This window comes from Pungitius pungitius, chromosome 13, assembly GCF_949316345.1.
Source record: "Pungitius pungitius chromosome 13, fPunPun2.1, whole genome shotgun sequence".
NCBI classification, from domain to species: Eukaryota; Metazoa; Chordata; class Actinopteri; order Perciformes; family Gasterosteidae; genus Pungitius; species Pungitius pungitius.
In genome coordinates this window covers 11,438,630-11,465,069 of record NC_084912.1, presented here as the reverse complement: position 1 = coordinate 11,465,069, position 26,440 = coordinate 11,438,630, and the positions used below count along the sequence as shown (strand labels likewise).

The 26,440-nt window shown below is 46.2% G+C and overlaps 3 protein-coding genes across 4 annotated transcripts in view; 2 read left to right on the top strand and 1 right to left on the bottom strand.

The window, feature by feature from the left end:
- The window catches only part of mcu (mitochondrial calcium uniporter), a 39,555-nt gene extending 24,558 nt beyond the window's left edge, over positions 1 to 14,997 (top strand). The window contains exons 3-9 of the mRNA XM_037465900.2: positions 7,793 to 7,856; positions 8,948 to 9,118; positions 9,427 to 9,531; positions 9,628 to 9,788; positions 10,221 to 10,424; positions 11,030 to 11,146; positions 11,281 to 14,997. Of these exons, the coding sequence (XP_037321797.1) occupies positions 7,793 to 7,856; positions 8,948 to 9,118; positions 9,427 to 9,531; positions 9,628 to 9,788; positions 10,221 to 10,424; positions 11,030 to 11,146; positions 11,281 to 11,361 (903 nt within the window). The 3' untranslated portion in view covers positions 11,362 to 14,997. The remainder of the gene's footprint in view (positions 1 to 7,792; positions 7,857 to 8,947; positions 9,119 to 9,426; positions 9,532 to 9,627; positions 9,789 to 10,220; positions 10,425 to 11,029; positions 11,147 to 11,280) is intronic.
- Positions 14,998 to 17,444: 2,447 nt separating this feature from the next.
- Positions 17,445 to 23,242, top strand: oit3 (oncoprotein induced transcript 3). The gene is made up of 9 exons (XM_037466126.2): positions 17,445 to 17,578; positions 19,525 to 19,899; positions 19,998 to 20,108; positions 20,718 to 20,840; positions 20,932 to 21,054; positions 21,681 to 21,841; positions 21,956 to 22,368; positions 22,855 to 22,954; positions 23,078 to 23,242. Exons 1-9 carry the CDS (start codon positions 17,527 to 17,529, stop codon positions 23,240 to 23,242), a joined length of 1,623 nt encoding a protein of 540 aa, XP_037322023.1. The 5' UTR covers positions 17,445 to 17,526.
- Positions 23,243 to 24,235: 993 nt separating this feature from the next.
- pla2g12b (phospholipase A2, group XIIB) lies at positions 24,236 to 26,377 on the bottom strand. Of its 2 annotated transcripts, none has more exons than XM_037466282.2 (4): positions 25,493 to 26,377; positions 24,792 to 24,868; positions 24,480 to 24,645; positions 24,236 to 24,369 (listed from the first exon to the last, which is right to left on the bottom strand). In XM_037466282.2, exons 1-4 carry the CDS (start codon positions 26,076 to 26,078, stop codon positions 24,251 to 24,253), a joined length of 948 nt encoding a protein of 315 aa, XP_037322179.2. In that variant the 5' UTR covers positions 26,079 to 26,377; the 3' UTR covers positions 24,236 to 24,250. The 2 variants fall into 2 exon arrangements, with proteins under 2 accessions (XP_037322179.2, XP_062422625.1); XM_062566641.1 differs by having other exon boundaries at positions 24,780 to 24,868; positions 25,493 to 26,200.
- Positions 26,378 to 26,440: the final 63 nt, after the last annotated feature.

Here is a 26,440-nt window from a genome sequence, read left to right as displayed (position 1 = left end):
GCTGCCCACTTCCTGCGAACCGTGCTGCGTGAGGGCCGTGTGGACCCAACAAAAACAAGAGTACTCCTGAAAACCCTACATGAAATTGCGACATGATTATGTCCACGGTTGAAAGCGGTTGTAACCTTTTGACGAGTAAAGCCGTAGTCTCTCCAAAAAGTGGTACAGCCAGGTCCATCAGTGCTTCCAATTGAGGTCGTGCTAGAAGCATGTTGCTGCTTGCTTGGGCAAAATACGCTAACGGTAGTTAGCTTGGGCGCTAATGGGGCAAAAAGAAGATATTGGAGAGACACATCCGACCTCTGTCCCATAGTGCGTCTGTCAATTTAACATTTTTCAGTGTACATATCTTCCATTGATTTGTCTCAAAAAATGTTTAATGCCATTTCAATCTTGATCAATATATAAATGGCAAGTTTTCTCTTTATATATTTCTTATCCTCTTATCCTTTTGAAGTTGGAGTCAAGAGGGGATACCCCACTCTGTGAGCCAGGTACTGTTAATGCATTTCACTATGTGACACAGATCAGTAAATATCTATTCTCTGCTGCTGCACAGTTGGCTCTAAATTTTCAAACACTGCTTCGCTTTCCATTCAACTTTCAACTAGCAGCCAATGGTTCAGTTGTATTTATTGTGTTCTCTCTGTGAAGGGAACGTTTTTGTTGTCGTTGATATTCAGAAGAGGCACGTGCGTGAAATGCAGCCTATCCCCGCAGAAACAGTTCAGGTCAAAGGAGCAGCCCCAGACGGCATGTACAGGTTCTTCAGGTTTAGCAGAGGGTTGGGCAGCGACGGTGCCCAGTGAAAGAAGTAATCACATTTACTACCTTTTGTATCTCTGGACTTGAGAAAAAACCTTCTAGTTAGAAAATATTGAAATTATTGCAGTTCCCTTTTCCTAGCAAATGTCCACCTGAGGAGAGCTGCGTGTTACTGTGCTCTCTATGAATGAGTAGATGTGCTGCTGCGCCCCCTCCAGCCTTAGATATATCTGTCCACATGTCCATGAGGACCACAGCAGAGTAAAACGCAGACAGACTTGCTGACACAGCCAAGAGGTTTCATTCTGTGGATTCAGCTTTCGGGACCGGCTGTCCTCCGTGGACTGGTACAGACATAGGGAGAACGCTTTCAAGGCTCCACAAACAACTGCTGCACGGGGACATCGCAGTGGTCCGTGAGACAATGTACGCTGCCCTCAATGTCACCTCTCATGCTTCCACAAGCATCCGAGGTCAGCTCTGCTTCGTGGGAATGGTGGTAAAACGTGCATCTACTAGCTACTTTTTGACCATATATGGTTGCAGCCGCCCTTCTGAGATTCTCTTATGGTTCTCAGTGTGCAGGGAGGGAGTGGACTAGTACTCTTTTCTACAAATGAAATGCTTGTGTTGTTGCTCTAATTGACAACACAGATACACGATTTCTTGTGACGTCAACGACCACAGTTTGAAACTTGCTTTGGCAAATAGAATAAATATATTGAATTGCAAAAATCAAATGAGGGTAAAAAGGTTTGCTTTCGTGGCTTGTTTGTCGAAACATGACTTGGGGTTTGGATTATGGAATCATGGCGAGAGTGAAGCAGCGGAGCGAGAAGTGGAGCATCCTTCAGCCTTCAGCATCGGCGTTGACATCGTACTAATGCGTCTGCTCTGAACTCTTAAGCTTTGAATCCTTGGGGGGAATGTTGTTGCTACTGGAATCCTTTGAAAATGAACCGGTTGTAGCTCACACCCAGATATAATCACGATTCGACTGGCTATCCCAAGGCCAAACATTTCTCTAAAGCTCTGTAGAATATCGCTGTTTGTCTTTAGCTTGAAGCAGCTTCCTCAGGAGCAAGCGGTGTGGTGGCCACAGAAGACGAATGTGCTGCATTAGAGACAACAAATGGGCGGTTTAATGCATTCCTCGATATAAAAAAAACCAAAGTGTTGCAGCGTCCATTACGATTGTGTGATAATGGTGGATCCTATAGGTTTAGTGGTGGTGGGAGGTGAAAGAAGGAAAGCGAGGATGCTAAGAGGTGAAAAGTGCTAATTCAGTACTCACTGAGTGATGTGATGGAGCTGCAGAAACCCTCAAGGCTGGATTTGCATGCATTGCTTCGATGCATGTGTAGGAGTGTACGCGGGGTTTCTATTAGGTTTGAAGAGAAATATTTGAGATGGAGGTCAAAAAAGGAGAACAAGGAGAAGTTCCTTCACACAGTCTGCTTGGGTAGGTGAGGTGCTGACACAGCTGCTAGCAGCTAGTGCCATCTGGTGTGTGAGGGTCTGGAGAGTGACCACACACACACACACACACACACACACATGCTGCATATACACAGTACAAACATAATGCAGGCACCATTTTGAAATTCTGCGTGCTTTCCTGTGACCCGAGGAGGTCAGAAAATGCCGGACCGTTTCCCCTTCTGAGGAGAACGAGCGCCGGCTGTCTTGCAAAGCCCGCACTGCTATTTAATAATGCATCAGGTTCCAGCGTTGTTGAGGGTCCAAGTGGCTGAAGGGGCCCATGTGTCCAGTGGCGGATTCCTTACAGATGAGATCTTATCCCATGGATTCGCTAGTCAAAGCCAGTCTGAACGGCACTTTGTTAAAATGGAACGAAAAATGAATTTGCGTATTGCTGGAACTGGTGTAATGTTGCCACGGTCCTGATCAAGTTGCTTTCAACATCAACTGCATTGCCGTGGGGAGGTCCCATTGGTTGGGACACGCAGTGCTGTGTGTTTACCAGACAACGAAAAGGTTTCTTTTTCATTTGTTACATCGACTCGACAAGGAGACCACTGTCGCACGACTCGAATCGCCTTTCCTCTGTAGCAACAGCCGAGCGCCCGCCTCACGTCCATGTGCACAGGGTACGGAGAGGGCTGGTGTGTGCGTGGATTGCGAGCGCCTTTGAATGGGCGCCAGCTAGGCTTTTCACCCTTGTTAACCCCCGCAGACGGGAAGTGTGGACTACGAGGTGCCGAGTAAACGGGACCTGTTCCCCACCGGAGCAGGGCAGGTGGAGGAGGAGGAATGCGGCACTGCAGAGAGTTTGGAAAAGTGGGCACATTCGCCTGCACTGCCACAATATGACGCTTACTCAGGCCAGAAGCCCATTCATCAGTTAGTCAAAAGGAAAGTATTCTGGATAATTTTCTTAGATTAACAAACCTCTAAACAGTTTAATTAAAAGAATAATCTTGAAAACGTGATCAAATTCTTAGTGTCTTGGTTGATAATCAATAAAAAGTAAGTACAATTTTGTCAATTTGGGTTCTTCAACTTCAAAGCCTTGTGTAAATTGTCAAGATAGACAATTAAAAAAATTCTTTTTAAAGCCGCGTCTTTTGTCTGAAATGCTGAACCCAAACATAAAATAAAACAATGGCTACACATTCTTTGAAAAACAGTTTTAATGGTCCCAGTCAGCTCTCTTGTGCTTCGAGTTTGGTTTCTCTCACACAAAGATACAAAAGAAACAGCTCACCCACTGAATGAATGAGAGCGTTGTCCACACAGTAGATGCTCTACATTTAATTTCATAGTTCATGAACCACATTTGCATACTCTAATAATCACAATGAAATAGTCATCAGAGTTCAGCAGGGAGGTTTCCACAGATTATTATTTGTGAAGTATGTCAAACCGCTTTCATTACCTGGCCCCTCTTAGACTGTGATTCCTACTCATATATTCCATCTTCCTTGTAGAGAGAGGAATCCCCCACCGACCCCCACCTGGAACGCGCAGGCCTTCCCCCTCTCTGTCGGTCACAGTGGCCTGATGGAGCCCCGCACAACTCTCCTTGACCTTTGCCTTCATCCAACCACTCCATTCCCCCACTGTTGATCCCAGCTCCTGTTGATAGTAAATCCGTCCTTACATTATGACTTCTGCCAGTGAAAGCACTTGATTTGAAGCGTTATTAGATGCATGTGTACAGCATGTTATCTATTCACGTTGAATATGAGCATCCATGAAGGATTTCACAAACGACTTTGTGCGACTACGCTGCGTTATCAGGCCCGTGGGCCCGTCACAGGACGCCACATAAATGGAAGTAGCCATTGTGTTTTATAAATGGCCAAGCTCTCCTCTCCCCCAGAAGGGCACCATGAAATGGGAATTATGTCAGCGATAATATTCTTCAGCTCTGCTGTCCGTAACACACACACACACACACACACACATTTTGTGCAATGCTCGGATTCCAGATTTTGCCCTGTGGTGTTTTTGGAGATAAACTGATGTGTTCTGAGGAAGAGGAGATCTTCAAACTGCTGCGTCATCTTGTGTTCGGATCCAGCCGTAACAACAAAGCTGTGTGACAACCATAGGTAGTCCGCTTCACACCCCTGGAGGCACTTCTGCCATTGCCTGGGGACGTGCGGCGGCGGGGGGGGCTTTTCTTTTCAGATGCAAGAGTACAAGGACAGAGCATGTTGTATGTCGTACAATCCTCTGTATTGAGGCTTATCTAATTAGAAAATCACTGTGTATCCATCTTTTGTGTTAGCTGTAACACAAATGATGCTGAAGTGATGCTAAGATGAGGGGAAAATGGCTATTATTGCAAAAAGAAGTCTAAGCAGATAGGTACTTTAGCTACGCCCAAGGTGTTTCCCACTACTATTCACTCATTATCGATACATAACATTCAATCTAGGATCACTTGAAAGGGTGAATCTAACGACTGTATGATCACTGTATGAACAATGGGTGCTTGTGTAGCCAAATAGAAAACTGCAACATGAATGAATGTCAGTTATTGACTGAACTGCTAAATTGTTGTTTTCCTGGCATTACAGTTTGGATTCAAAAGGGCCCTGCAACAGGGGGAGGGGCCTAATAAATCTTGCAAATTGTTCCGCATACATAATCCTGACTGAAATGAAGGCAAGGGTTTCATTTTGCTTTGCTCCACCACAGCAAAGGGAAACGTTTGCACATCCGGGAGACATTGATAGTAGGAAGAGCTGCAGCACTTTCCAACGTGGATTCCCTCCTTCGGGGGTTCATGCCGCGTCAACGCGCGGCGCTCTTTCCTCCACTCGATACCTGGAACATCTTTGTGAGATTGCTCCTGCTGTGATGTATGAGGATGATTAATCCTAACTGTGGATCGATGCCGAGGCCTCTTGTGTGCGTTATGCAGAGAGCAGGGAAGGACCCGTTAGAAAGCACACGGCCCTGCTACCGAGAAGCCGCGTCTCAGGTCTACTGTCACGTCTCCGTGATGTATCGCGTTCCTGTTCGCCGCGCGTTTACGTCGCTGAAAGCAAGATCTGAAATTGTAGCTCGGGTTCATTTTTTTTTTGTTAATCGAAGTGAAATGCAAACGTGTGGAGTAAAAAGCGCAGTATTGATAGAAGATCAAAACCGGCACATCGGGATTGAGGGTGAGAAGGAGAGGGAGGGAGGGAGGGGTGATGGCGAGGGGCAACCCCCCTTTCTAGACAAGGGATTCCTTTACTGCAGTGATCAGCAGTCCCCCCCCCTACCCACTCCTCATCTTCTCCCTCCATCTCAGCCACCCACCCCCCACCTCCTCTGAGCAGGTCTGCTGCTCCTCTCCTCCCTCCACATGCTCCCAGCTTTCAATTTTTTTATTATCTCCCACTCACACTTTTTCCTTCCTCTCTCTGTCTCTCTCTCTCTCTCTCTCTCTCTCTGTCTCTACCCCTCACTCCGCTTCAAACACACAGTACAGTCACGTTTTAGGTTGGGGGGGGGGGGGGTTTCTGCTGCAGCGTACAGTATATGCAGCACATGGTTAGAAATGCAAGCTCACACCGCTTTACTCCAGCCTTCATTTATCTCTATCGCTCCCCTGCTGCCGCTCCATTTATCCTCGCATTCTCTCCCCTTCAGCTCATCTGTCCATCTTCCCGTCGATGCCCGCTTCTTTCTTCCACTCCCTCTGATGCCTTGTATGACATTGATTCCAAGGTTGCTGTGCTATTGACTGCAGCTCCACTGTTAAATATTTCAGGCAGCATGTCAGAGGCTGTGTGCCGAGGGAGAGTGTGTGGGGGGGGTGGGGGGGTATGAGGGGGCTTTGCTCAGTCGCTCCGCAACTACCGCTGACAAACAGACTGGTGAACAGACGGGTGGACTCACACGCACACAGACACACACACAGACACACACACCTCCTGCACACACACACAGAGGACATACATTCACACATACATGTCTCTCCGCAATGCTAATGGCTGCCGGTGTCACATTTGCTAATGTCGGGAGAGCGTGGGTATGTGTTGCGGATGTCGTGGGTTGCGTTCTCGAGGGGGAAATCTTTCCTCCCGGTTTCAAGCTGCTGAAAAGTTTGTGGCTGAGCAGCAATGCGGTGCTTTGTGCTGCTGTCTTATCCCAGACCCGCCGTAACGCTTTCCTCAGCATGTCACCTGATCAGCAGCCTGATCACTGTTTGGGCTCCACTTGGTGCCGAGGGACGGCATTTAGGACACATACACACACACACAGACCTGTCTGTCGTCTTGGTTCGGTTCACAGTGGAACCACATCACAGCTGCAGTGGTAGCTCTGACACTTTTCTTAAAAGCTTTCTGACCTCCACCCGCTCACCCACATACAAACAGGTTTTTATTTTTTCTCCCGGGGGTCTAACCGGTAAGACCCTGCAAGGCCTCCATCTGTGGACCCACTGAGCCTCTGCATGGAGGATAGTCATTGCTGTGGTGAGCTGGTTTAGCACCTCGTCACTTATTCATGTCTGTGATGGTCGACTATCGACGCCCATGTCCACTCGGGTAGTAAGTAAGTGGCAGTGGTGGGCATCCGTCATTGTTTGTGTCAACATTTAATCACCTTCCACGTCGCCACCACGGTCCGTGGAGGTGTGATTGGCAGCCACGCCCCCTGATTGACAGCTTGACATTTAATCAAAAGCGCGTGATTGGCAACTGTCGAGTCGATGGGGTAAAACACTGGCTTTCTGTACGAGCCTTGATCCTGACTCCCTGACCACGACCATCCGTGTGCATACTGTGAATCTGACATTTACCACAGTTGTTACATTTACAGTGTACAATTCTTGAAATTGAAGGAGTAATGAATGATTGTGTGTGTGTGTGTGTCTGTGTGTGTGTGTGTCTGTGTGAGGAGTTCCGACAGCCTCCGTCTTGCTTTAAAAGGCTCCATCGCCACTCGGCAGAAAACATGACGAGCTCTGTAATTCGAGACACGTGCAGACGCTCCTGCCGCTGGGTTGCAATAGAAGAAAAAAAAAAAAAAAAGGAGGGTTTTCCCAAGCTCTCCTCCTCTGCTCGTCCCCCCCTCCACCTCCCTCCCTTCCTCACCCCAGGCTGTTACACAAGTGGAGGATTCATACTGAACTATGCTGTTAGACCGGCTGTATGTGGCCCGTCTCTCCCTCTGTGGTTGGTTCCTTGAAGTGGTGGTTTGTATTTCTGAGAAAGGGTGTATTAAGGAGTGTGATTCAGTGAGGCTGTTTTTCTTTTTTCAAAACCGGAGTCGCATTGTAAATTCTTTCCGTCACCAGGAAGCTGCAGTTGAATCTGTGCGTCATGGGCGTGGCTCCGGCCTTTTATATGGGATCATTCCATGAAACTGGAACAGAGGAAGCCATTTTGTTACAAAACCTGTGCTCAGTCTCTCAATAAACAAAAGAAGTAAATGGCATAGAGTGGGGTAGTGTCACACGTGGGCTCACAGACCACTTAAAACAACGGAGACATTAGTCGAGGAGGAGCCGATTCATTGGAATAACCTCGCTGTCGCAATTTTGTCTCCCTGTCTGCAGGTTTGGAGGAGCGCCCCCTCTTGGCATGGCCACAGACTGTTGTGTTCCTCCACTGCTCCCGAGGGTAAGTCTTTGGCCCCCGCACCCCCCCTCACTTCATTCACTTTATTTCTGTCCATGCGCCCCACGTCAAGGTTTCCCAAATCCAGCCTCCGCTCCTCGCCTGAGACCGATGCGTTGTGTGCGCTTGAGGGAACGCTGCATTAATCAGACAGAGGAGGCTCATTTGAAATTAACAGTCGGTAGTCGTTAATGTGGAATCCGTCTCGGGGAAGCAACTTGCTCGCCTGTGTGAGAGGCGGCAGAGACGGAGAGTGTGAACTGAACAGAAGGACGAGGAGGGAGGGAGAGAGAGAGAGAGGGAGAGATGGGATCTGAAAGTGGTCCCTGATAGCCGTAGGATGGGAGCAGAGACGGGAAGCGGATCCTTTGGAAAGACCCTTTCGCCGAATGCGCCTGTGAAGACAGGATAGCGGAGGACAAGGGGGGGGGGGGGGGAAACAGGTCGTGGTCAAGAGACGCTGTTGAGACGGAGCCCAGCCGGTGCTGCCGGACCATGATCCCGAGCAGACTGCTGATTCACCGCAGTGGAGCGGGAGGGGAGCGGGGGGGCTCTCAGTGCTGATACACGGCTCCTGTCATTGGGGGCCACGCGGCAATGAAATAATACCAGCTGTGCAGACTCGTTCTGGCCAGAGTTTGATTTCCAACCGATCGAGCAGAATCACAGAGGGTTGGCTGAGCGCTTTGGGACACAAACCGCAGGGGCAACAGCTGGAAACGCACACTAAACAACACACAAACACATTAGTGTGTCAGAATTCATGACGCATTTATAAATGGCTCTTGAAGTAGTTCCTCTTTGCACATTTTATTATTGTTATTTAAATGGACATAAAACCCAACCCAGTGATTGCAGCACCCACCTTGGATTTTCCAAGAAGGTTTCCCTCAGGCCTTGATGACGCGTTGATATGTAGTGACTCCTGTGTGTTTTGGGTTTGCGCAGCTTAGTTGTGGCGCTCTTATATTGCACTGCCCCCTGCTGGGTCTGAAATCTAAATATGTAGCGCAAAGTTCGCCCCATCATAGTCTTCTGAGCCTCTGAGGTGTGCTCGCTTTCATTCGCCGTTTTGTCGCCCCCCCCCCTCACAGAGGTGACCGTGGTGTATCAGAACGGGCTGCCGGTGATCTCCGTCCGTTTGCCGTCCCGGCGAGAGCGCTGCCAGTTCACCCTCAAGCCTCTCAGCGACTGTGTGGGAGTGTTCCTGCAACAGCTCCAGGCGGAGGACCGAGGCATCGACCGGGTGGCCATCTACTCCACGGGTACGTTCACAGCAGGGCCGTGTGCACACACCCGGGCGCCGCAGCCACTTACCCCGCCAGCGTTTTACACATGCATGCTTTCAAGTGTTCTTGTGTTTTTAATGCTGTTAAAGTGTGTCCACAGCCGATGAATCAGAATCCCGTGTCCCTGCATGCACCATGAAGGGATTTCATTTGAAACCTTTGTTCAGGAACAAACTGATGGCTTGTCACAGACGGCAACACGTCTGATTCGTCAGGGACTTCAACTCTATGACCCCCCCCCCCATTCTCACGCACACTTTTTTTTTTTTTGTCGCTCTCTCCAGATGGAGCGAGGGTCGCCTCGTCAACAGGCATCGACATCCTGCTGCTGGATGATTTCAACCTCGTCATCAATGACACCACACACCTCGTGCAGCCCCCAAGGAGAGGTGAGGGTTGGCAAAGAAAAGGCCTTTAGTTTGTTAGAGTCCTTTCCTCACAGCAAGATGATGGTTTTGTTTGTTTGCATTTGTGGTGTCCTTCAGACCTGCTGCCCCATGAGGAGGCAGAAAGGCTGAACGACGTCAAGTTCCTGGTGCAGCAGCTCTACACCACCCTGCGCATCGAGGAGCACCAACTCGGCAAGGAACGCGAGCTGATTGGACGATTGGAGGACCTCAACTCTCAACTCCGCCCCTTGGAAAAGGTCGACTTCCTTTGAATGAACTGACATTTTGTTTCATTGCTGCTCTTGTGTAGACCCACCAACCATGGCAAAGATGTTTAACCAGCCAACCAAGGGACTGATAGGTAGTAGAACAATAAAACATAAGTGATTAGCAAATTGTTGGATACTGTAGAGCTGTTGTTGCTCATAATTTTGTTTTTTAATCCTCTTTTCTGCCAATATATATATATATTTTTGTATCATCATATCTGGTTTATTCCCAGCTTTGAAGGATAACTGATTTAAAGACAGTTATAGTTCAATAACTGAACAGTAATTATGGGTTCGTCTCTCCTCTATTCTCCTTTGTGCTGAAAATCAATAATGCCCTTTCTCTTTCTCATTCTCGATACACGTCCACTTGTTTTTTTACCGGGCTCCGTGTGTTCTTCTCGTCTTCCGGGTGGGCAGGTGAAGGAGGAACTGAATAGGAAGGCGGAGCGGCGCACCACCTGGGTGCTTTGGGGCGGCATGGCGTATATGGCCACCCAGTTCGGCATCCTGGCCAGGCTCACCTGGTGGGAGTACTCCTGGGACATCATGGAGCCCGTCACCTACTTTATCACTTATGGCACGGCCATGGCCATGTACGCCTACTTTGTTCTAACGCGCCAGGTAAGATGTGACCAAACGCAACAAGTTCATGTGTGAATTTAAGAAGAAACCTTCTGCTGGTGTTTGGTTTAGGCCTGAAATGATTAGTTGGTCAACAAAAGAATGAAAATAACAGTTTAAATAGTAAAGCAAAATCAGTCCTACTATAGCTCAAGCTTTATCTTTTTTTTAATTATTGATTATTTCTGCATTGTTGGCAAGAAAAAATAAGAAATCTGAAGATTTAATGACATTATGTGTGCAAGTGGATTAGCTGAGCCATCGTAGAAGATTAATCATGCTAAGAAACCTTCCTTCTGGTGGGAAAACTCATGCTTTAAGTTTAAAAAAAAAAAAGCAAAACCATTGATTGTTTTTGGGGAATTGTCCTGCTCAATAACATCAAACTCTTTTGGCAACCAGGCAACAAACCATTACGCTAATGAAATAAATGATGCTCACGCCGTCTTTGCGACACATTTATATTATTCATAAATGACCTGTAGCTTTTATCTCCAAGGATATCAGGTCCATTTGATATTAAATTTAATAAGGTTGGGATTTGAGCCAATGAACAGAGATATAACCGATGGGTGAAATGGTCCGTGTCCCTCTGTGACCCGCAGGAGTACGTTTACCCCGACGCTAGAGACCGACAGTACCTGCTGTTCTTCCACAAGGGAGCGAAGAGGACACGCTTCGACATTGACAAGTACAACCAGCTGAAGGGTGATATCGCTGAGGTACAGTCGCTTGGTTCACAACAGGAGCCCACTGCGGTCACACAGCTCTACAAAGATTTGGTTTCATTTTGCCCCCTCCGCGCGTACTCCTCACATTCTGAACTCTCCCCCCTCTCCCTGTGGATGCTCTCCAGGTGGAGTTGGATCTGAAGCGTCTCCGGGACCCGCTCCAGCTCCAGCTCCCAGTGCAGCAGCTCACCGCCAGTAAAAATTGATGGGAGTAGTGACTTCCTCCACTATCAACTCCTGCTACCACCTTTTCCTCCTCTTTGCAACACCCCTCTCCCTCCCTGTTTACCCCCAACTCTTTGCTAAGACTCCTCCCTCCCTTATTGCTCCCACACCAAATAATCCCATCCCTTTTTTGACTGTGGGAGTTAGTTTTTCCTCCTTTTTCTTTCTTTTTTTTTCCTTTTTCCTTTCCTGACTGAAAACTCCAGTTGGAATTGCAATTGAAAACCGCTAAAAGACAAAGAAAAGATGGGGAGAGTCCAGGGAACTGAAAAACTTTTACAGCCGATGGATGGTGAGTATGATGACAAGGACAATGATGACGAAGGACATGGGCTTCTATGGATATGCCGCAAGTCTCCGGAGGGACAGCCTGCAGGGAATTTGAGGGGACAAACAGGAACGATCCCGCGTCTAGACACTCCAGACATGCAGAGGGGCAGTCACTGGTGTGTGTGTGTGTGTGTGTGTGTGTGTGTGTGTGCGTGTGCGTGGGACTTTCAGGGTTTACTGGTACAACAGTCCTGACCACTGGCCTGCAGGTCGACACAACGGTGTATTCCTGCTTCCTCAAGCAGTCCAACTGCCAACACACACACACACACACACACTCCTAATCTTGGTTGGGACAGGATCAAGAAAGAGTTTCTTTCCCAAAGTTTACAAGAAAGTCCTGACTGCAGTTGCACCATCAGGGGGGACTTTCGTCTTCCTGTGGCTGAACCCTGCTGCCTCTCCCTCCGTCCCTCTGTCCCTCTGCCACGCCTGTGCCAGGTGACTGACAGCGCCGCCCCCCCCCCCCCCCCCCCCTCCCCGACCCCCTCCTTGTCAGGAGCCCGACTGGACTTGCAGGATAGAGGCATGACGACGCCTCGCTTCCTCTTCCTGTTGACGTCCTGTAGCGGCCCGTTCTGCGCAACTATGAGAGTACTACCGACAACAACGTCACTGTGTGTTCTTTTATTCCAAAAAAAATATTTTGGCACTTTTTATTTTGAAAGCCATAGTATATTTGTTATGAAAAGAATATAAATATATATGTATACAATCAAATAACAGATGACCAGAGGCTAGTTTATTTTTTTCAGTGGGGGGAGGAGCTCTCTTACTAACATCCTCTCATCAATTAACATCCTCTAAAAAATCCTCTCCTGCCATGATGGACCAACAGTCCAACGTGCACACACACACACACAAAGAGCATTACAATGTATGCATCTATACCTCCAACTAACTAGTGCATATCTTGTCAGACACACACACAATGTATTTCCCAGTAACTACGTCCAGGTTGGACTGACGGCTCCTGTGCATGGCCACCAAAGGCGGGGAACAAACAACGTTGAACCCAATTCAAGGAGAAAATGGCTTTGATTGGATTTTAACAAGGGAGGAAAAGGCCATCCTTGCCCTCGATAATCATCTCATGTAGAAATGCTTTACATAATGAAGTATTCAAAATGTGCAGTCACCACAGGCTTATTATCGTTTACTTCAACAGGAGCATCGTTTGAGAAAATTGCCTGCGGTTCAATATCGCTTTTGTCTAATATCATATTTTTTTGGTATTTGTCCAATTTTCAGCCATTATCGTAACAGCATGTAATGTGCAGTTCAACAAGTGAGTCTGTTTTTTTTTTGTTCTACAATTTTCCCTAGCGAAGGTTTTTTCATAAAATCACACAAGACAACACTTTAAAACATTGTCATGGATTTAATCCATAGAGGCTTTTTCAAGCTTCCTCCTCCCGCTGACGCTTTAATGTCCCCCCCCACCCCCCCCCCCCCCTCCTCTGCTCCCTCGATGGCCAGGCAGGGTAGACTGCATGCTGTGGTATGCCCTTAGTAGAGGTTTGTGAATGTTTAGGAGGATTATTACAATTTTGTACTTAACTGGACACTTTCTTTGCCACATTTAGCTGAATCTCATGCCCTCCACATGTTAAAGGTAGAAGGAGGGGTTTATGTTGCCCTTTCTCTGGGATGGTCACCGAAAGAGACTTTGTCAGCTTTCATTTCTTTTCTGTTCCGGTTTAAGATTGGAAGCACTCTCTCCAGCCCCATTGGTGTCTCCATAAAAGGAGCTCTTAAAGTCAGTAGTTTTTACTCTGAACTGCTGTAGTTTGCCTCTGCAGAGAGGAAGTACAAGATGCCAATAAACATGGAATCTGGTTCAAGATCCTGCTCGTGTCTCATGAAATCTGACTGAATCCCACCGAAGAGATCAATGTGTTTAACTGCAGATTTTCAATTACAATGCATGATTTTAGTTCAAATCAAAAGTTAGCCATGCAGATCTCAAGGCAGGATTTGGTCTGTTCTGTTGAGTGTGTGTGTGTGTGTGTGTGTGTGAGTGTGTGTTTGTGTTCTGTCTCCAGGGGAGACTTTTGATTGTGCCTTTTGATTAATGATTTAAAAAATATCAACAATGTAGCAAATCAGTAATAAGCAATGATGAGATCATTGGGAATGTTAATCTCCTATTTGGAACGACACCTTTGTATTAAGGAGGTTTAAATTTGAATGGTTGGAAGTGAGTGTGAACCTCAGTCTGTGTGTGTGTGAACACGTGTGTTTGTCAAGTGGGTACACTGAGACAAAGTTCATATCTCTGTATTCCCAAATCCTTTGCCCTGATTCCCTGTCTGTCAATAGTGGGATCACTTCATAGAAGTCCTGTTATTTTTCCTGAATATGCCACTTTACTTACACACACACACACACACACATTGTGGCAATGGGGTTTCCTTTGAGACGTAATGTGGCAGGCGAGAGATCCTCCCCTCAAACACTTTTCTCCATCATCACCTCTTCCTTTTGATCACGCCATCCACCGTTTATGGCCTTTGTTTTTCTTGTTTACTTAAAATCAAATATATCAAATATAGGGAAACTTTATTATACAGAGGGTGTTGCATGAATGTATGTCTACATGGGAAATTACGTGAAAATAGAAAAGATGATTTATGAAAAAAAAAAAAACCTGCAAAGATAATTTCAGAACGTTGTTTGTAGAGATTCCTAGTTCTAAAGGGCAGTGGACAGGGCTGCGTCTTCTGCCCTGCCAAATCGGACTTAAATCCCAGCCAACCAACCGCTCAAACCTTGCTCACTCCCATCTTCACCTTATTTACTCCCATGATACCCCCCCCTCCTCAGCCTGCGTTCATACTCCCCAATAAATGGGGGAAAAAACTCCATCCTGAGTGCATTTCTAAGGGAGTTGTTCTCAGGACCTCTGTTAGCTTATCGGGGAACACCTCCAATTCTCGTCCCTCTCTCATAGCATTTTCATCCACTGTCAGCCTTTTTTTTTCTCCAAAGCGATATTATTATTATATTTTTTGAATGTGTGTTAGGTTTTGAATATCTTGTTTGTGTGCACTTACAATAAGATGTTTGAAATGCCTAAAGAGTGACGCAGAATATAGGTTTGAAAATAATCTTGTACTCCGATCTGACCTCTTTTTATTGTTTTTATTGTCCGTTTTTCTTCTGTTTGACATGATGCTGTAATGTTGGCGAAAAAGAAAAGTGTAAAATCCTGTATCATTTATGAAATATGTATAAAAGAGAAATGTAATTCAATTATCAATAAAATCAGTATCCAGGTTTTGGAACCAGTGGTCCAGTTGGCGCTTCTGTTGTTCTCACTGGAAATGAAGATTTATGAACACACCACACAAGTTTACAAGAAGCAGGGTTTTAAGGTCGAAACCACCTCCTCCGGCTTTCCTTGGCCTCCAGCTCTTCCTGTACAGGACATCCTAAGAGATAGACCTGGGAAGATGCATTGTCGGTCTACATTAGGAACATGGCTTCTGATTGCGACGGTTATGAAATGTAAAAGTTTATTTATTTTAAAGCAAGGGCCAAGTTAAAAAAAAAAAGCTGAATTTATTTGTTTTTCTAACCTTTAAAAAAATATTTGATCACAAAACAGGGAGAAATCTCACAAGTGTGCTATGCTAGTGGTAGTAAACAGCGTAAAGCTTGGGTTGATGGGAAGGTCATTAATTTTGCAGGTATTTGAAAAGTCAGGCGTTCACTGAAGGTGGTCCTATTCATCCTGAGGATCTAGAGACTTTTCACCTTCATTAGGCATAAAAGTTAAAACTGCAGGTAGTGCAAGAGGAAAAGTGCTATGAACACAAATTAATTTATTGCAAACAAACCTAATTAAGAAACAGGCCCAATTAGCAGCAAAATAAACCTAAACAATGTCAATATAATTGAAAAGGTTAGTGGCTAAGCATGTTTGATTTTTTTAGGAGTAATCACCGAAGAAGAACGACGTGTTCCGCCTCATTTCTATCAAACAGCCCAGTGGATTTATGCCTCCATTGATTTAATTGCATCATGAAAAACAAAAACTGCAAGCATCAGGTTAGTTTGACTACTTTGTTAATGAAAAGGACCAAGCTTTAGATACTTACAGGTCAAGTTATTAGCTAAATGAGAACATAGTTACTTTACTCTCAGAGACTCCCTGAGTGCACTAAATATCAGCGCTGTGTCCTTGAAGCGAATGTTGCATCAGCATGACACTAAGAAGATTCATCAGATTGGTTTAATCCTCATGCTCTTTCACTTCAGATGGAATGAGCAGAAAATACGTTGAGAGGTGTAAAAGAATCCCAAATGTTCTCAGCCTGATGGGAAGAAGAATCAATGTGTTATACACTCACCGGCCACTTTATTAGGTACACCTGTCCAACTGCTCGTTAACACTTAATTTCTAAGCAGCCAATCACATGGCGGCAACTCAGTGCATTTAGGCATGTAGACATTGTCAAGACAATCTCCTGCAGTTCAAACCGAGCATCAGTATGGGGAAGAAAGGTGATTTGAGTGACTTTGAACGTGGCATGATTGTTGGTGCCAGAAGGGCTGGTCTGAGTATTTCAGAAACTGCTAATCTACTGGGATTTTCACGCACAACCATCTCTAGGGTTTACAGAGAATGGTCCGAAAAAGAAAAAACATCCAGTGAGCGGCAGTTCTGTGGGCGGAAATGCCTTGTTGATGCCAGAGGTCAGAGGAGAATGGCCAGACTGGTTCGAGCTGATAGAAGGGCAACAGTGACTCAAATAACCACCCGTTACAACCAAGGTGGGCATAAGAGCATCTCTGAACGCACAGTACGTCGAACTTTGAGGCAGATGGGCTACAGCAGCAGAAGACCACACCGGGTGCCACTCCTTTCAGCTAAGAACAGGAAACTGAGGCTACAATTTGCACAAGCTCATCGAAATTGGACAATAGAAGATTGGAAAAACGTTGCCTGGTCTGATGAGTCTCGATTTCTGCTACGACATTCGGATGGTAGGGTCAGAATTTGGCGTCTACAACATGAAAGCATGGATCCATCCTGCCTTGTATCAACGGTTCAGGCTGGTGGTGGTGGTGTCATGGTGTGGGGAATATTTTCTTGGCACTCTTTGGGCCCCTTGGTACCAATTGAGCATCGTTGCAACGCCACAGCCTACCTGAGTATTGTTGCTGACCATGTCCATCCCTTTATGACCACAATGTACCCAACTTCTGATGGCTACTTTCAGCAGGATAATGCGCCATGTCATAAAGCTGGAATCATCTCAGACTGGTTTCTTGAACATGACAATGAGTTCGCTGTACTCAAATGGCCTCCACAATCACCAGATCTCAATCCAATAGAGCATCTTTGGGATGTGGTGGAACGGGAGATTCGCATCATGGATGTGCAGCCGACAAATCTGCGGCAACTGTGTGATGCCATCATGTCAATATGGACCAAACTCCCTGAGGAATGCTTCCAGCACCTTGTTGAATCTATGCCACGAAGAATTGAGGCAGTTCTGAAGGCAAAAGGGGGTCCAACCCGTTACTAGCATGGGGTACCTAATAAAGTGGCCGGTGAGTGTATGTGGTTTAGTTTAAGGTTGTGTGAGGATGGAGGGAGGACAGCGTGAGGACCGTTTGAAACAATGGGAGGATGGACCTGTCCATGGACGCGGGGAGCAAAAGGTCAAGGCGAGACGGACAGACACAACAAAATCACACATGCAGATAAGAGGTGCCTCTTAAAGACGGAGGAACCAGGAGAGACACACACATTGTCTCTCAGGCCTGAGCTCCGACTACCACAGAGCCAACAGAGAGACGACCTCATGATTCTTTGGGTGATTACGGGTCTGTTGTTGGAGGGTGTCGCAGGTGTCGGTGAGTAGGACATTTGTTGTGTTTTCACTTTCAAACTAGCAGGTATCACCTTTATTAAGATTATATTATATTTCATGTACAGCAATTAATACCAGATACAGTGGTTATTGCTTAAGATTGAAGAAGATCGGGCTGACATTGTTCCACTTATTTGTCACTGTCAAAAAGACCATAACAAACAATGTCTATCGTCCAAAAGTTTTGGACATTAACAAGCCTTACAATCAGCCCCACGTGTTTTTTTATTTAAAAAAGCATAAAAAAACACGTTTAGATGAATAGATAGATAGCATACTTTATTAATCCTGCTAGGGGAAATTAGCAGCATTTATATGATCAGTTTAGTGAGAACAGCATCCATAACAGCACAGTCCTGCTTTTATTGGAATTGAGGGATTGTCCATTACAGGATGAAGGGTGAAAGTTGTTTACGTGTGAGATCCTTGTACAAAATGAGTCAATTGAGTATATTTCTTGACAGCTTCGGGGAACGAAGATGTTCGTCGGTTCATTCTTCTTGATTTGGAATATGTGTTTTGATGTTTACTTGCGAAAGCCGATAAGAAGGAAGGAACAATCACTGTAAACTTCATCCATTAGAGTCAAAAGCATTTTTTGCAAAAGCTAGGGGAAACCAAAAGCTAATTTCTCTTTTTATGTAAAGCAATCCAAATAAATGGAAAACCTGGAGTTTTGTTTATATTGGAGGTAAATGCTCCAGTAAAGCCTCCTGACATGTTGCATGGTGGACTAGCAGCTTCACTGCTGCGTCTTATCAGCCTCCCGCTGTGGCTCCATCGCAGTTGATTCTCACTGAATAACGCTCCCATCAACCCTCCATTCTGCTTCCTCTTGTTTTATGTCTACCTCCTAACTACAATGTTCAGGGGGCAGAGAGGGAGAGTGAGAGGCTATTGATTGTTTCTGCTGCACTTTGTTTACTCATTCAGTTGTTCTCATGATTCTGCAAAGCTGCAGGTAGTGAAAAGAAACAGCTTTGGATATACGTAGTTTCTTGCCTTTTAGTTAGATTAGAGTAGATTTTGTTTTAAGGTTTATTTACCATGAAGGTCTAATGAGCTTCATTGCAACACCTTTTCTCAAGGGATCAGTTTAGTACAAACCACGAGGAGTTTGGCTTTTCCAAGGACTGAGCAGAAAATGTAACTCTTAAAGATGTTCTCACATGGGTTGTTCAGTGGGCTCCCACGCGGGTAGTTTTTGGTTTCTGCGATTTCTGTTGTCATTGAAACTACTTTGTAGGGAGAGCTATTGGCCGTGAGGTACGTGGTTCATTCAGAGAAGCATTGTGAGCCTCTGGCAAAGAGTTGACCCTTGAGGGAATGAAGGGAGAGCGATATGGGGAAGTCTCAAAAGTCCTCGTCACTTTCAAATTTGTGGTGGTTCATGGTTAACCACTTAAAGGGGTGCACATGTTTTGGAGGTCTTTTGTGTTATTAGTACCAGAAACTACATTAAATGACACATCCTTTACGTGTAGATTTGAGATCTAGAATAAAATGAGCTAATATGTTCTCTTTTAAGAATTTCAGTCAACTCGTCCTTAAACAGTGACACAAGAAGTATTTAAAGCATTGAGCAAAAGTAGCAATGCCACAGTATATATACATCTATAGAGTAGAAATACTGTAGATGGAGTCAAAATCGTGGTATACATTTATCATAGCGTATGTGTAAATGACTGTAGCTAAAATGTAAGCACTAACTCCATACACCGGGGTGTCATTTTATTCAGCCAATTAGAAGGCATCATATTGTTACATTTATCATAGTTTCTCATGTGAAGTCACCAACCTACGGGACTACAACAAGTTTAAAGTATCTCAAAATAAAAAATACTACCTTATTTCATTTATTTTTCTACCAACTTCTCCAGCTCCTGAACACATATCTACATAACGCTCACATTGTCTGTGCCCCCTCAGCTCTGGACCCGTGCTCTGCCTACACCAGCCTGAATGAGCCCTGGAGGAGCACAGAGTATCACGTCAACCAGTCCTCCGGCGGCCCCTTTTGTGACAGCCACGTGTCCGGGGAATGGTACCGCTTCACGGGCATGGCCGGGGACGCCATGCCCACCTTCTGCGTCTCTGAAGACCACTGTGGCACGCATGCCCCCATCTGGCTCAACGGCAGCCACCCCGAACCCCACGAAGGCATCGTCACCCTGCCCGTTTGTGCCAGCTTCAATGACAACTGCTGCCGGTGGAACGCCAGCATCGATGTGAAGGCCTGCACTGGAGGATATTTTGTGTACCGCCTGCCCAGACCCCCGGTCTGCTTCCATGTGTACTGTGGCCGTGAGTGTTCCTGTGTTAAATGGAAAAAAATCCCTTTTTTTGATGGTGTCAACCTTGTCTATTGTTGATCTATCATGTGTTTTGTGTGTGTTACCTAGATTTCTATGACATCTGTGATGAGGTGGACTGCGCGGGTTCCAGTTGTCCCAAGTCTGACTGTCGCTGTGCGCCTGGGACTGTCCTGGGACCGGACAGACAAACGTGCCTCGGTGAGACGGACAGAGAGGGGAGGAAGCCGGAGGACAGATAAGTTGTGCAACTGAGGTGGAGGACAGACAAAGAGAAGACAAGCGAAATCAAGCGGCCTGTCTTTACAGTGTCTGCACCCATCATAGATAGATGTGAATTGACCATTTCTCAGCTACTTCTAGAGCTGCTTATTGTCTGCAAAGACATCACGAGACAATAAGATGAAGTGATTTGTTTCATCATTTGATCAAAGAACTTTAATGGTAGTATATTTGTGTATTTCCTATTCTGAAAAAACCTCCATTATCTCATTATTCGCCCATCAACCAAATTCGCCCTCTGCTGTCTCAGAGAAGAATCCTTCATTCTTTAATTTTCCCTAACACCCCCTCCTCACTCCTTCACTAATCTCACTTCAGCCCCTCCTTTCATTTCAACAATGATTACTTCTTTACTAATTATCCCTGTATCATTAACACGGCTTTAAAGTCCTTTATAGTCAGTTCATCATCTTCCTCCTAAGAACATTAAGTGATTTGCCTCAAGGTGATGAACTCCACCCCTCTGATTCCCAGTCGATTAATCCGGAGCTCATCTCCCAATAATATCTGACCCGGTCTTATCTTCAGATGTGAACGAATGTGCAAAGGGCAACGGTGGCTGTGCAGAGATGTGTGTGAACACCAAAGGCTCCAGGCGCTGCGAGTGCGGGTCGGGTCGTGTGCTGGCCGCCGACGGAAGCAACTGCAGGGGTACGTCCTATGGTGTGATGCTCCAATGTTGACCTTGGGAGCCACACGGCGCTCTTCATCTTTCCCCTGTCTTCTGTGTGGCTTCATGCAGAGGTAGCAGGCTGTCATGTGAACAATGGAGGCTGCAGCCACGGTTGCTCCTCGCTATTGGACTCCTATCAGTGCCACTGTCCCAGAGGGCTGGAGCTGGGGGAGGATAAACGCACATGTCAGGGTGTGTATCAGTGTGTCTGTGTGCGTACGTGTGTGTTTGAGAAGACGGTGGATTGAGATAATCAATCAGACCCGGAGGAAACCTGACACAGAGATGCATGATTGTGTTCATCAGAAAAGATGTTCCTGATAGTAGAGGCTTGAACAAAATGCAATTACCTGGCCGTAACTGAATTTCCAACATGTCGGTGCAGGGTTAATATACATATGTCCGGGAGGATCAGCAGTGGATCATAATCAAACAGACATTTGTTTGAGAAATGAAGCAATGAGGGCAAACCGATATCTTGCTCCCTGAACCATTTCTTCATTGTGTCATTTTGGTGGCAAATGTGGTGTTTTATTTTGTAGATTCCTGTCTCTCGTGTCCCTGGGTTAACTTTACTTCCTGCCCTGGTGTATTTTCCTCTGTGAGTGTAGCTGTGTGCCGTGTCCCTGATCCCTAATCAAATCCCACAACTCTGAGATATGTCAATTTAGGGTTGCAAAAATGGATTACTTTCATTTGCTTTTAATCCAGGGTGGTATATCTGCATCTCTGTAGTTGTATCCGTGCACTGTTTCGTGTTTTGTGCAATTGTCTAAGGCCCTAACAACATGCAATATCTTTGTCTCTGCTTCCTGCAGTGCCAGTCCAGTGTGATTCCAGCGCTATTATAGTGTCGGTTCCAAAGGACCTCGTGGAGGGACTGGAGCTTTCTCTGTCCAACTCGTCTTGTCGCGGCGTCTCCAATGGGACACACATCAACCTCAGCTTCAGCCTCAACACCTGCGGCACCGTGGTGGAGGTCAGCAGCACTGGGTGGAAACCTCTTACACTGAATGTGCCCCGGGGTTTAGTGTCGACCGTTTGGCTTGAAGAACTATTTGATCATCACACATCTTTGACCTCGTTCCCGCAGGTGACGGAATACAAGATTGTGGGGAGCAACCTGGTGACCGGCCTCCCTCGGAGCAGCCCACGCAGCAGCAGTGACTTGATAGTCCGCACCAGCAAGCTGGTGCTCCCGGTCACGTGTGAGTTCCCCAGGGAGTACCAAGTGTCGGACGGATACCAGGCCAGTCAGCGCAGCTCGGCCCTGGAGCTGGCAGGCCGCAGTGAGGGCGTCTTCCCCTTCGCCCTGGAGCTCTTCAAGAGCGCAGAGTTCTCGGAGCCCTACAGCGCCCCGCCCCAGCTGCGCCTGCACGACTCCCTGTTCTTCGGGGTGGAGCCCAAGGAGAGGGTGGAGGGCCTCTCTGCACTGGTGGAGAGCTGCTTCGCCACACCAGGGCCCAGGGCCGACCAGGCCCTGAAGTATTATCTCATCAAAGACGGGTGAATGGAGCGGAGGTTTTACAGCAGTCTTATTCCCAACTAACTAACCAACTGGTTGACTAAAAAGAGCTATTCATCAACAGAAGGAAAAGATGTGAGAGTGATGAAGTGGTATAGAAAAGGGTTTTTGTGAATCGGGTATACTGACCCTGTATGTTTCATACAATTAGAATGGAAGAAACGTGTCTTTTTAATAATGTAAAATGCTTTTGGTCGTGCAGCTCTAACGGACCCTTATAAGAAACGTCAACGAGATCAGACCTAACCGCCGTGTTGAAAATGTTAACACGCACCTTTGGCAAATCATTTATCCGACGAATATCAACAGAGCAGTGATCTTATGTATTTACAGAATCCTTTTAAAAATCAGCTTTAGGGCTGCTGACCTCGATGAAGGACCAGAAATCACTTACGAATGTGTTAAGATCTCGATAATGATAATATTTCATCCACAACAGACTCCATTTCCTCTTTGGCATATTCCAGGTGCATCTCTGATGAAACAGTCACACAGTACTTATCCAAGGACCAGCTCTCCAAGCACTACCAGGTTCCTGTTTTCAAGTTCATCGGAAAGGACAACCGAGTGAGTGAAAAAAAACATGTGTGTGTGTGGGCCCACGTCTGTATGCGTACACCTTCTGACACAGCAGTGTCCTTGCGTTGTGTTCTTCTCTATCCACTCAAAGCTCTTCTCCTCCGTTTACAGCAAGTGTTCCTACACTGCCAGGTGTTAGTGTGCCGAGCAGGAGACTCCCACTGCTCCAAAGGTTGTGGAGGACGTGTCCGCAGAGATGTTCGCACCACTAAACCTCAGGAGCCGCACACTCTGAGTGGAGGCCCCATCTTCATCTTGCCTGAGCCAGGACGCTAAGCAACTCAGACTTTCATATAAATGCACCATGAGAGAAGAGCAACAGCACAAGCTAAATTGCCATTTTCAGTTTATTTGCTATTTTTACGTCCTTATATACAGATGAACATGCAGATGTACATTATATACACTCTTCTTTACTCCCATATATACAGTACGTTCCTGCGTCATTAACAGTGCTGTATATATCTTGAATTTTGCGTGTGTGTGTGTGTGTTTGCCTGGCAGTCAGATTTGCTGCTGACATTAAATTGAATGACATTTCTATTTGAAATCATTCGGAGGGGCCACAGTTTATTTGTACCAACTAGAGCATGAACGATGTATTTTCTAGGTCACACTTTCAGACATTTCTCAGACTTGATTACAGCTTAAAGACTTTGTAGATTTACAAAACTGGTTTCTATTTCACAGCATTAATGAATTGAGAAAAACACCCGTAGACGTATTTGGATGGCTCGTGGATGGCTGGAGGATCATGTCACACATGATGTGGCATGTTGGCAGATAGTACTCGGGGTGTGTAAGTAGTAGCTGTAATAGACATCACATTTAGATGACATTTGAACGTACTATCTTGATAAATATCCACACACATCAAACCATTTGCATCTTAGTAATTATTTATGTCATTATATCCCGAGGAAATTAATCCAACTACAATATCCTCCCCATCAGACACTGTATTTGGAGTCATCAAGGTCATTTATGTTAATGGAGTCATAGAGGCCTAAAATGGCCTAAAAGGAAATGGAGTATGAAGAGTTTAACACATATGAATAATCTATCAATTAACCTTTTGAAAGTCATATTCAGACACTTGATATATTTCAGTACGGCCTCAGAGTAAAACCTAAGAAATGCATTCTCCGTTTATATCTCTGACACTGAATCATGATCGAGCTCCTGTTAAGTACACCCCCTCTCTATAAACATACGGTGCATATGTGCAGAGATGCCTGTGACTGAGTTATTGGTCTGCGAATGCGTCCACGGACTTTGTGATGGTCACAGTTCATCTCTCTCCTCTCCCTCGCAGACACACGCTGCCCTCTGGCTGTTCATGTAAGGCCTGCAGCCCAGCGCCCCCACTGTGCTGTGGAGAACGTCTGCCATTGACTCGCAGGCTAGGAAGAACGTACGGAGAGATTAGGGCCAGGGAGGAAAAGGCAGACTTCATTCTTATTTTTTTGCTAACTCACAATGTATACGTATAACGCGGCGGTGAACATCCTACCTTGCACCTTCGACACGAAACCCAGACTCTTCTTGAGGTCGCCGCAGATGCCGTGCAGACACAAGCGGAACTCCGAGTCGCAGCGGTCCTTGCTCGTGCCGCAGGTGTCGTAGCACACGTCGAGCTGGTTGCAGCAGTTGGTCATAGCCGGGATCCCGAGGTCAAGCTGTTAGAAAGAAAGCACCTCATTGTGTCTGTGAAGTTTAGCAGTATTTCCAGACATTGTGGTTGTGCTCGGCTCCGTTATATGGGAGCAGCAGTGTGGTTCTGGACTGTCGGGGTTATGAACAAGCCACCTACAACTGCATTCACCTGCAATCCCACCAGAGAGGAGCTGCAGCCATTGGGCTCTTGGAGCTGGTAGCCGGGACGGTTTTGAGGAGTTTCGCCTGATCAAACAGAGAAAGAACAGTTTCATTTCCAAACTGAATCAGGAAACATTTATTACCATAATATGTCAGACATACAAGGAATTTGACTTTGCGGTTGGTGCATGACGGCAGACAGTTAGACAATGGACAACAAGACAGCAAGAGGAATAAAATAAAACATTATGCTATGGGTTAGTAATATAATGCTATGGGTTAAGCCCTCAACTAATGTCGTCATGTAGTCCCAGTCAAGAGTCTATACCATATCTATGTTCTTGTGTGGCCTTTCACAGATAAGATGTTACTTTTGTTTGAGCGCATCAGTGTTGGTTGTCTACCTCTCAGAATGATAACCAGAATGCAATCAGGATTCTTTATCAGCAACCGAGCCTGATGTAAATAAGAAGATGATAAACTGACAGGGATTGATTTGACACGTGAAAGGAAAACAAAAACAGTGGTAATGATGGGAGGAAACTAAACAGAAACATACTGTTAACCAGCTGCACTGATTGTTGTTAAATCATAAAACAATAACTATTTGAACTATTTAGCTATTTCTAAATCCCACCTACAGGACACCACAATAATTGATTGATTCTCAGTAAAATAACTATGTTGACTTAAGAGGTTTGTTCTTACCGTGTCTGCAGCGATACTGACACACACCATCGTGTCCCCCCGTCAGCTCCACCAACGACTCAAAGTATCCGTGCATACTCTGGAAACTATTTCTAATTGAGTTGAGGCTCCAGCTGTTATCGTCTTCTTGTGCCGAGGGTTTGTTTGTCTGGACCGGTCCGATGTCATTTTCCTCCTGCGCCCCAGGAGAAGGCCGTTGCTCCTGGGTGACGGCTTCACCTGTAGGAGCTTCCACAGCATGGGGGTCTCCAGCAGGCATTTCCCTGTCTGCCTCTGGCTCGTCGGCCGTTGCACCACCTCCCACCGGGACCTCCGCTTTCGTTTTTTCAGCTGAAAGGTTCTCCACCGACGGCGTTTCGGCCAACTCATTGCCCCCAAGAGAGGAGTCGGCTGCAGGTTCCTCAACTGCAGGTGAACCGCCTTGTTGGGTATCTGCAGGAGCTGCAGCTCCTTCAGCTGCTACAACAGCAGCAGTAACAGCATCGGAGTCCCGCTCGTCTGCTGGCGGAGTCTGGTAGTGGCCTAAAGTGGCACAAATGCCCGAGGACACACAGAGGAAGAGCAGAAGTACAGGCCGAAGCAGCATGGTGTTGAGCTGGTGACAATCCAAGGCCAGGTGTTGTGTAGAGGGTGAGGAGAGCTCAGACGGTGACAAACACACAGCGATCCTAGTGGCCCTGCGAGCCAGGGAGCAGACTTTGACCTGTGATTATGTTCAAGCAGACAGCGAGGCACACTGTCATGTTTGGGGGCAAAGGTCACCCCATATCAATCCAAAGCTTCTGTTATTGCTTATTCCTCTTATTGTCTGTTCTTCTTGACCACATCAATTCAGTCATTTATGAATATTGAAATGGATTTATTAACAAACTAGAGGCTGGCGGCTTTGACATACAGTATATCTAAAGAATTTTTTCTAAGTTAGAGTTTAGTATTTTTAATAATGTA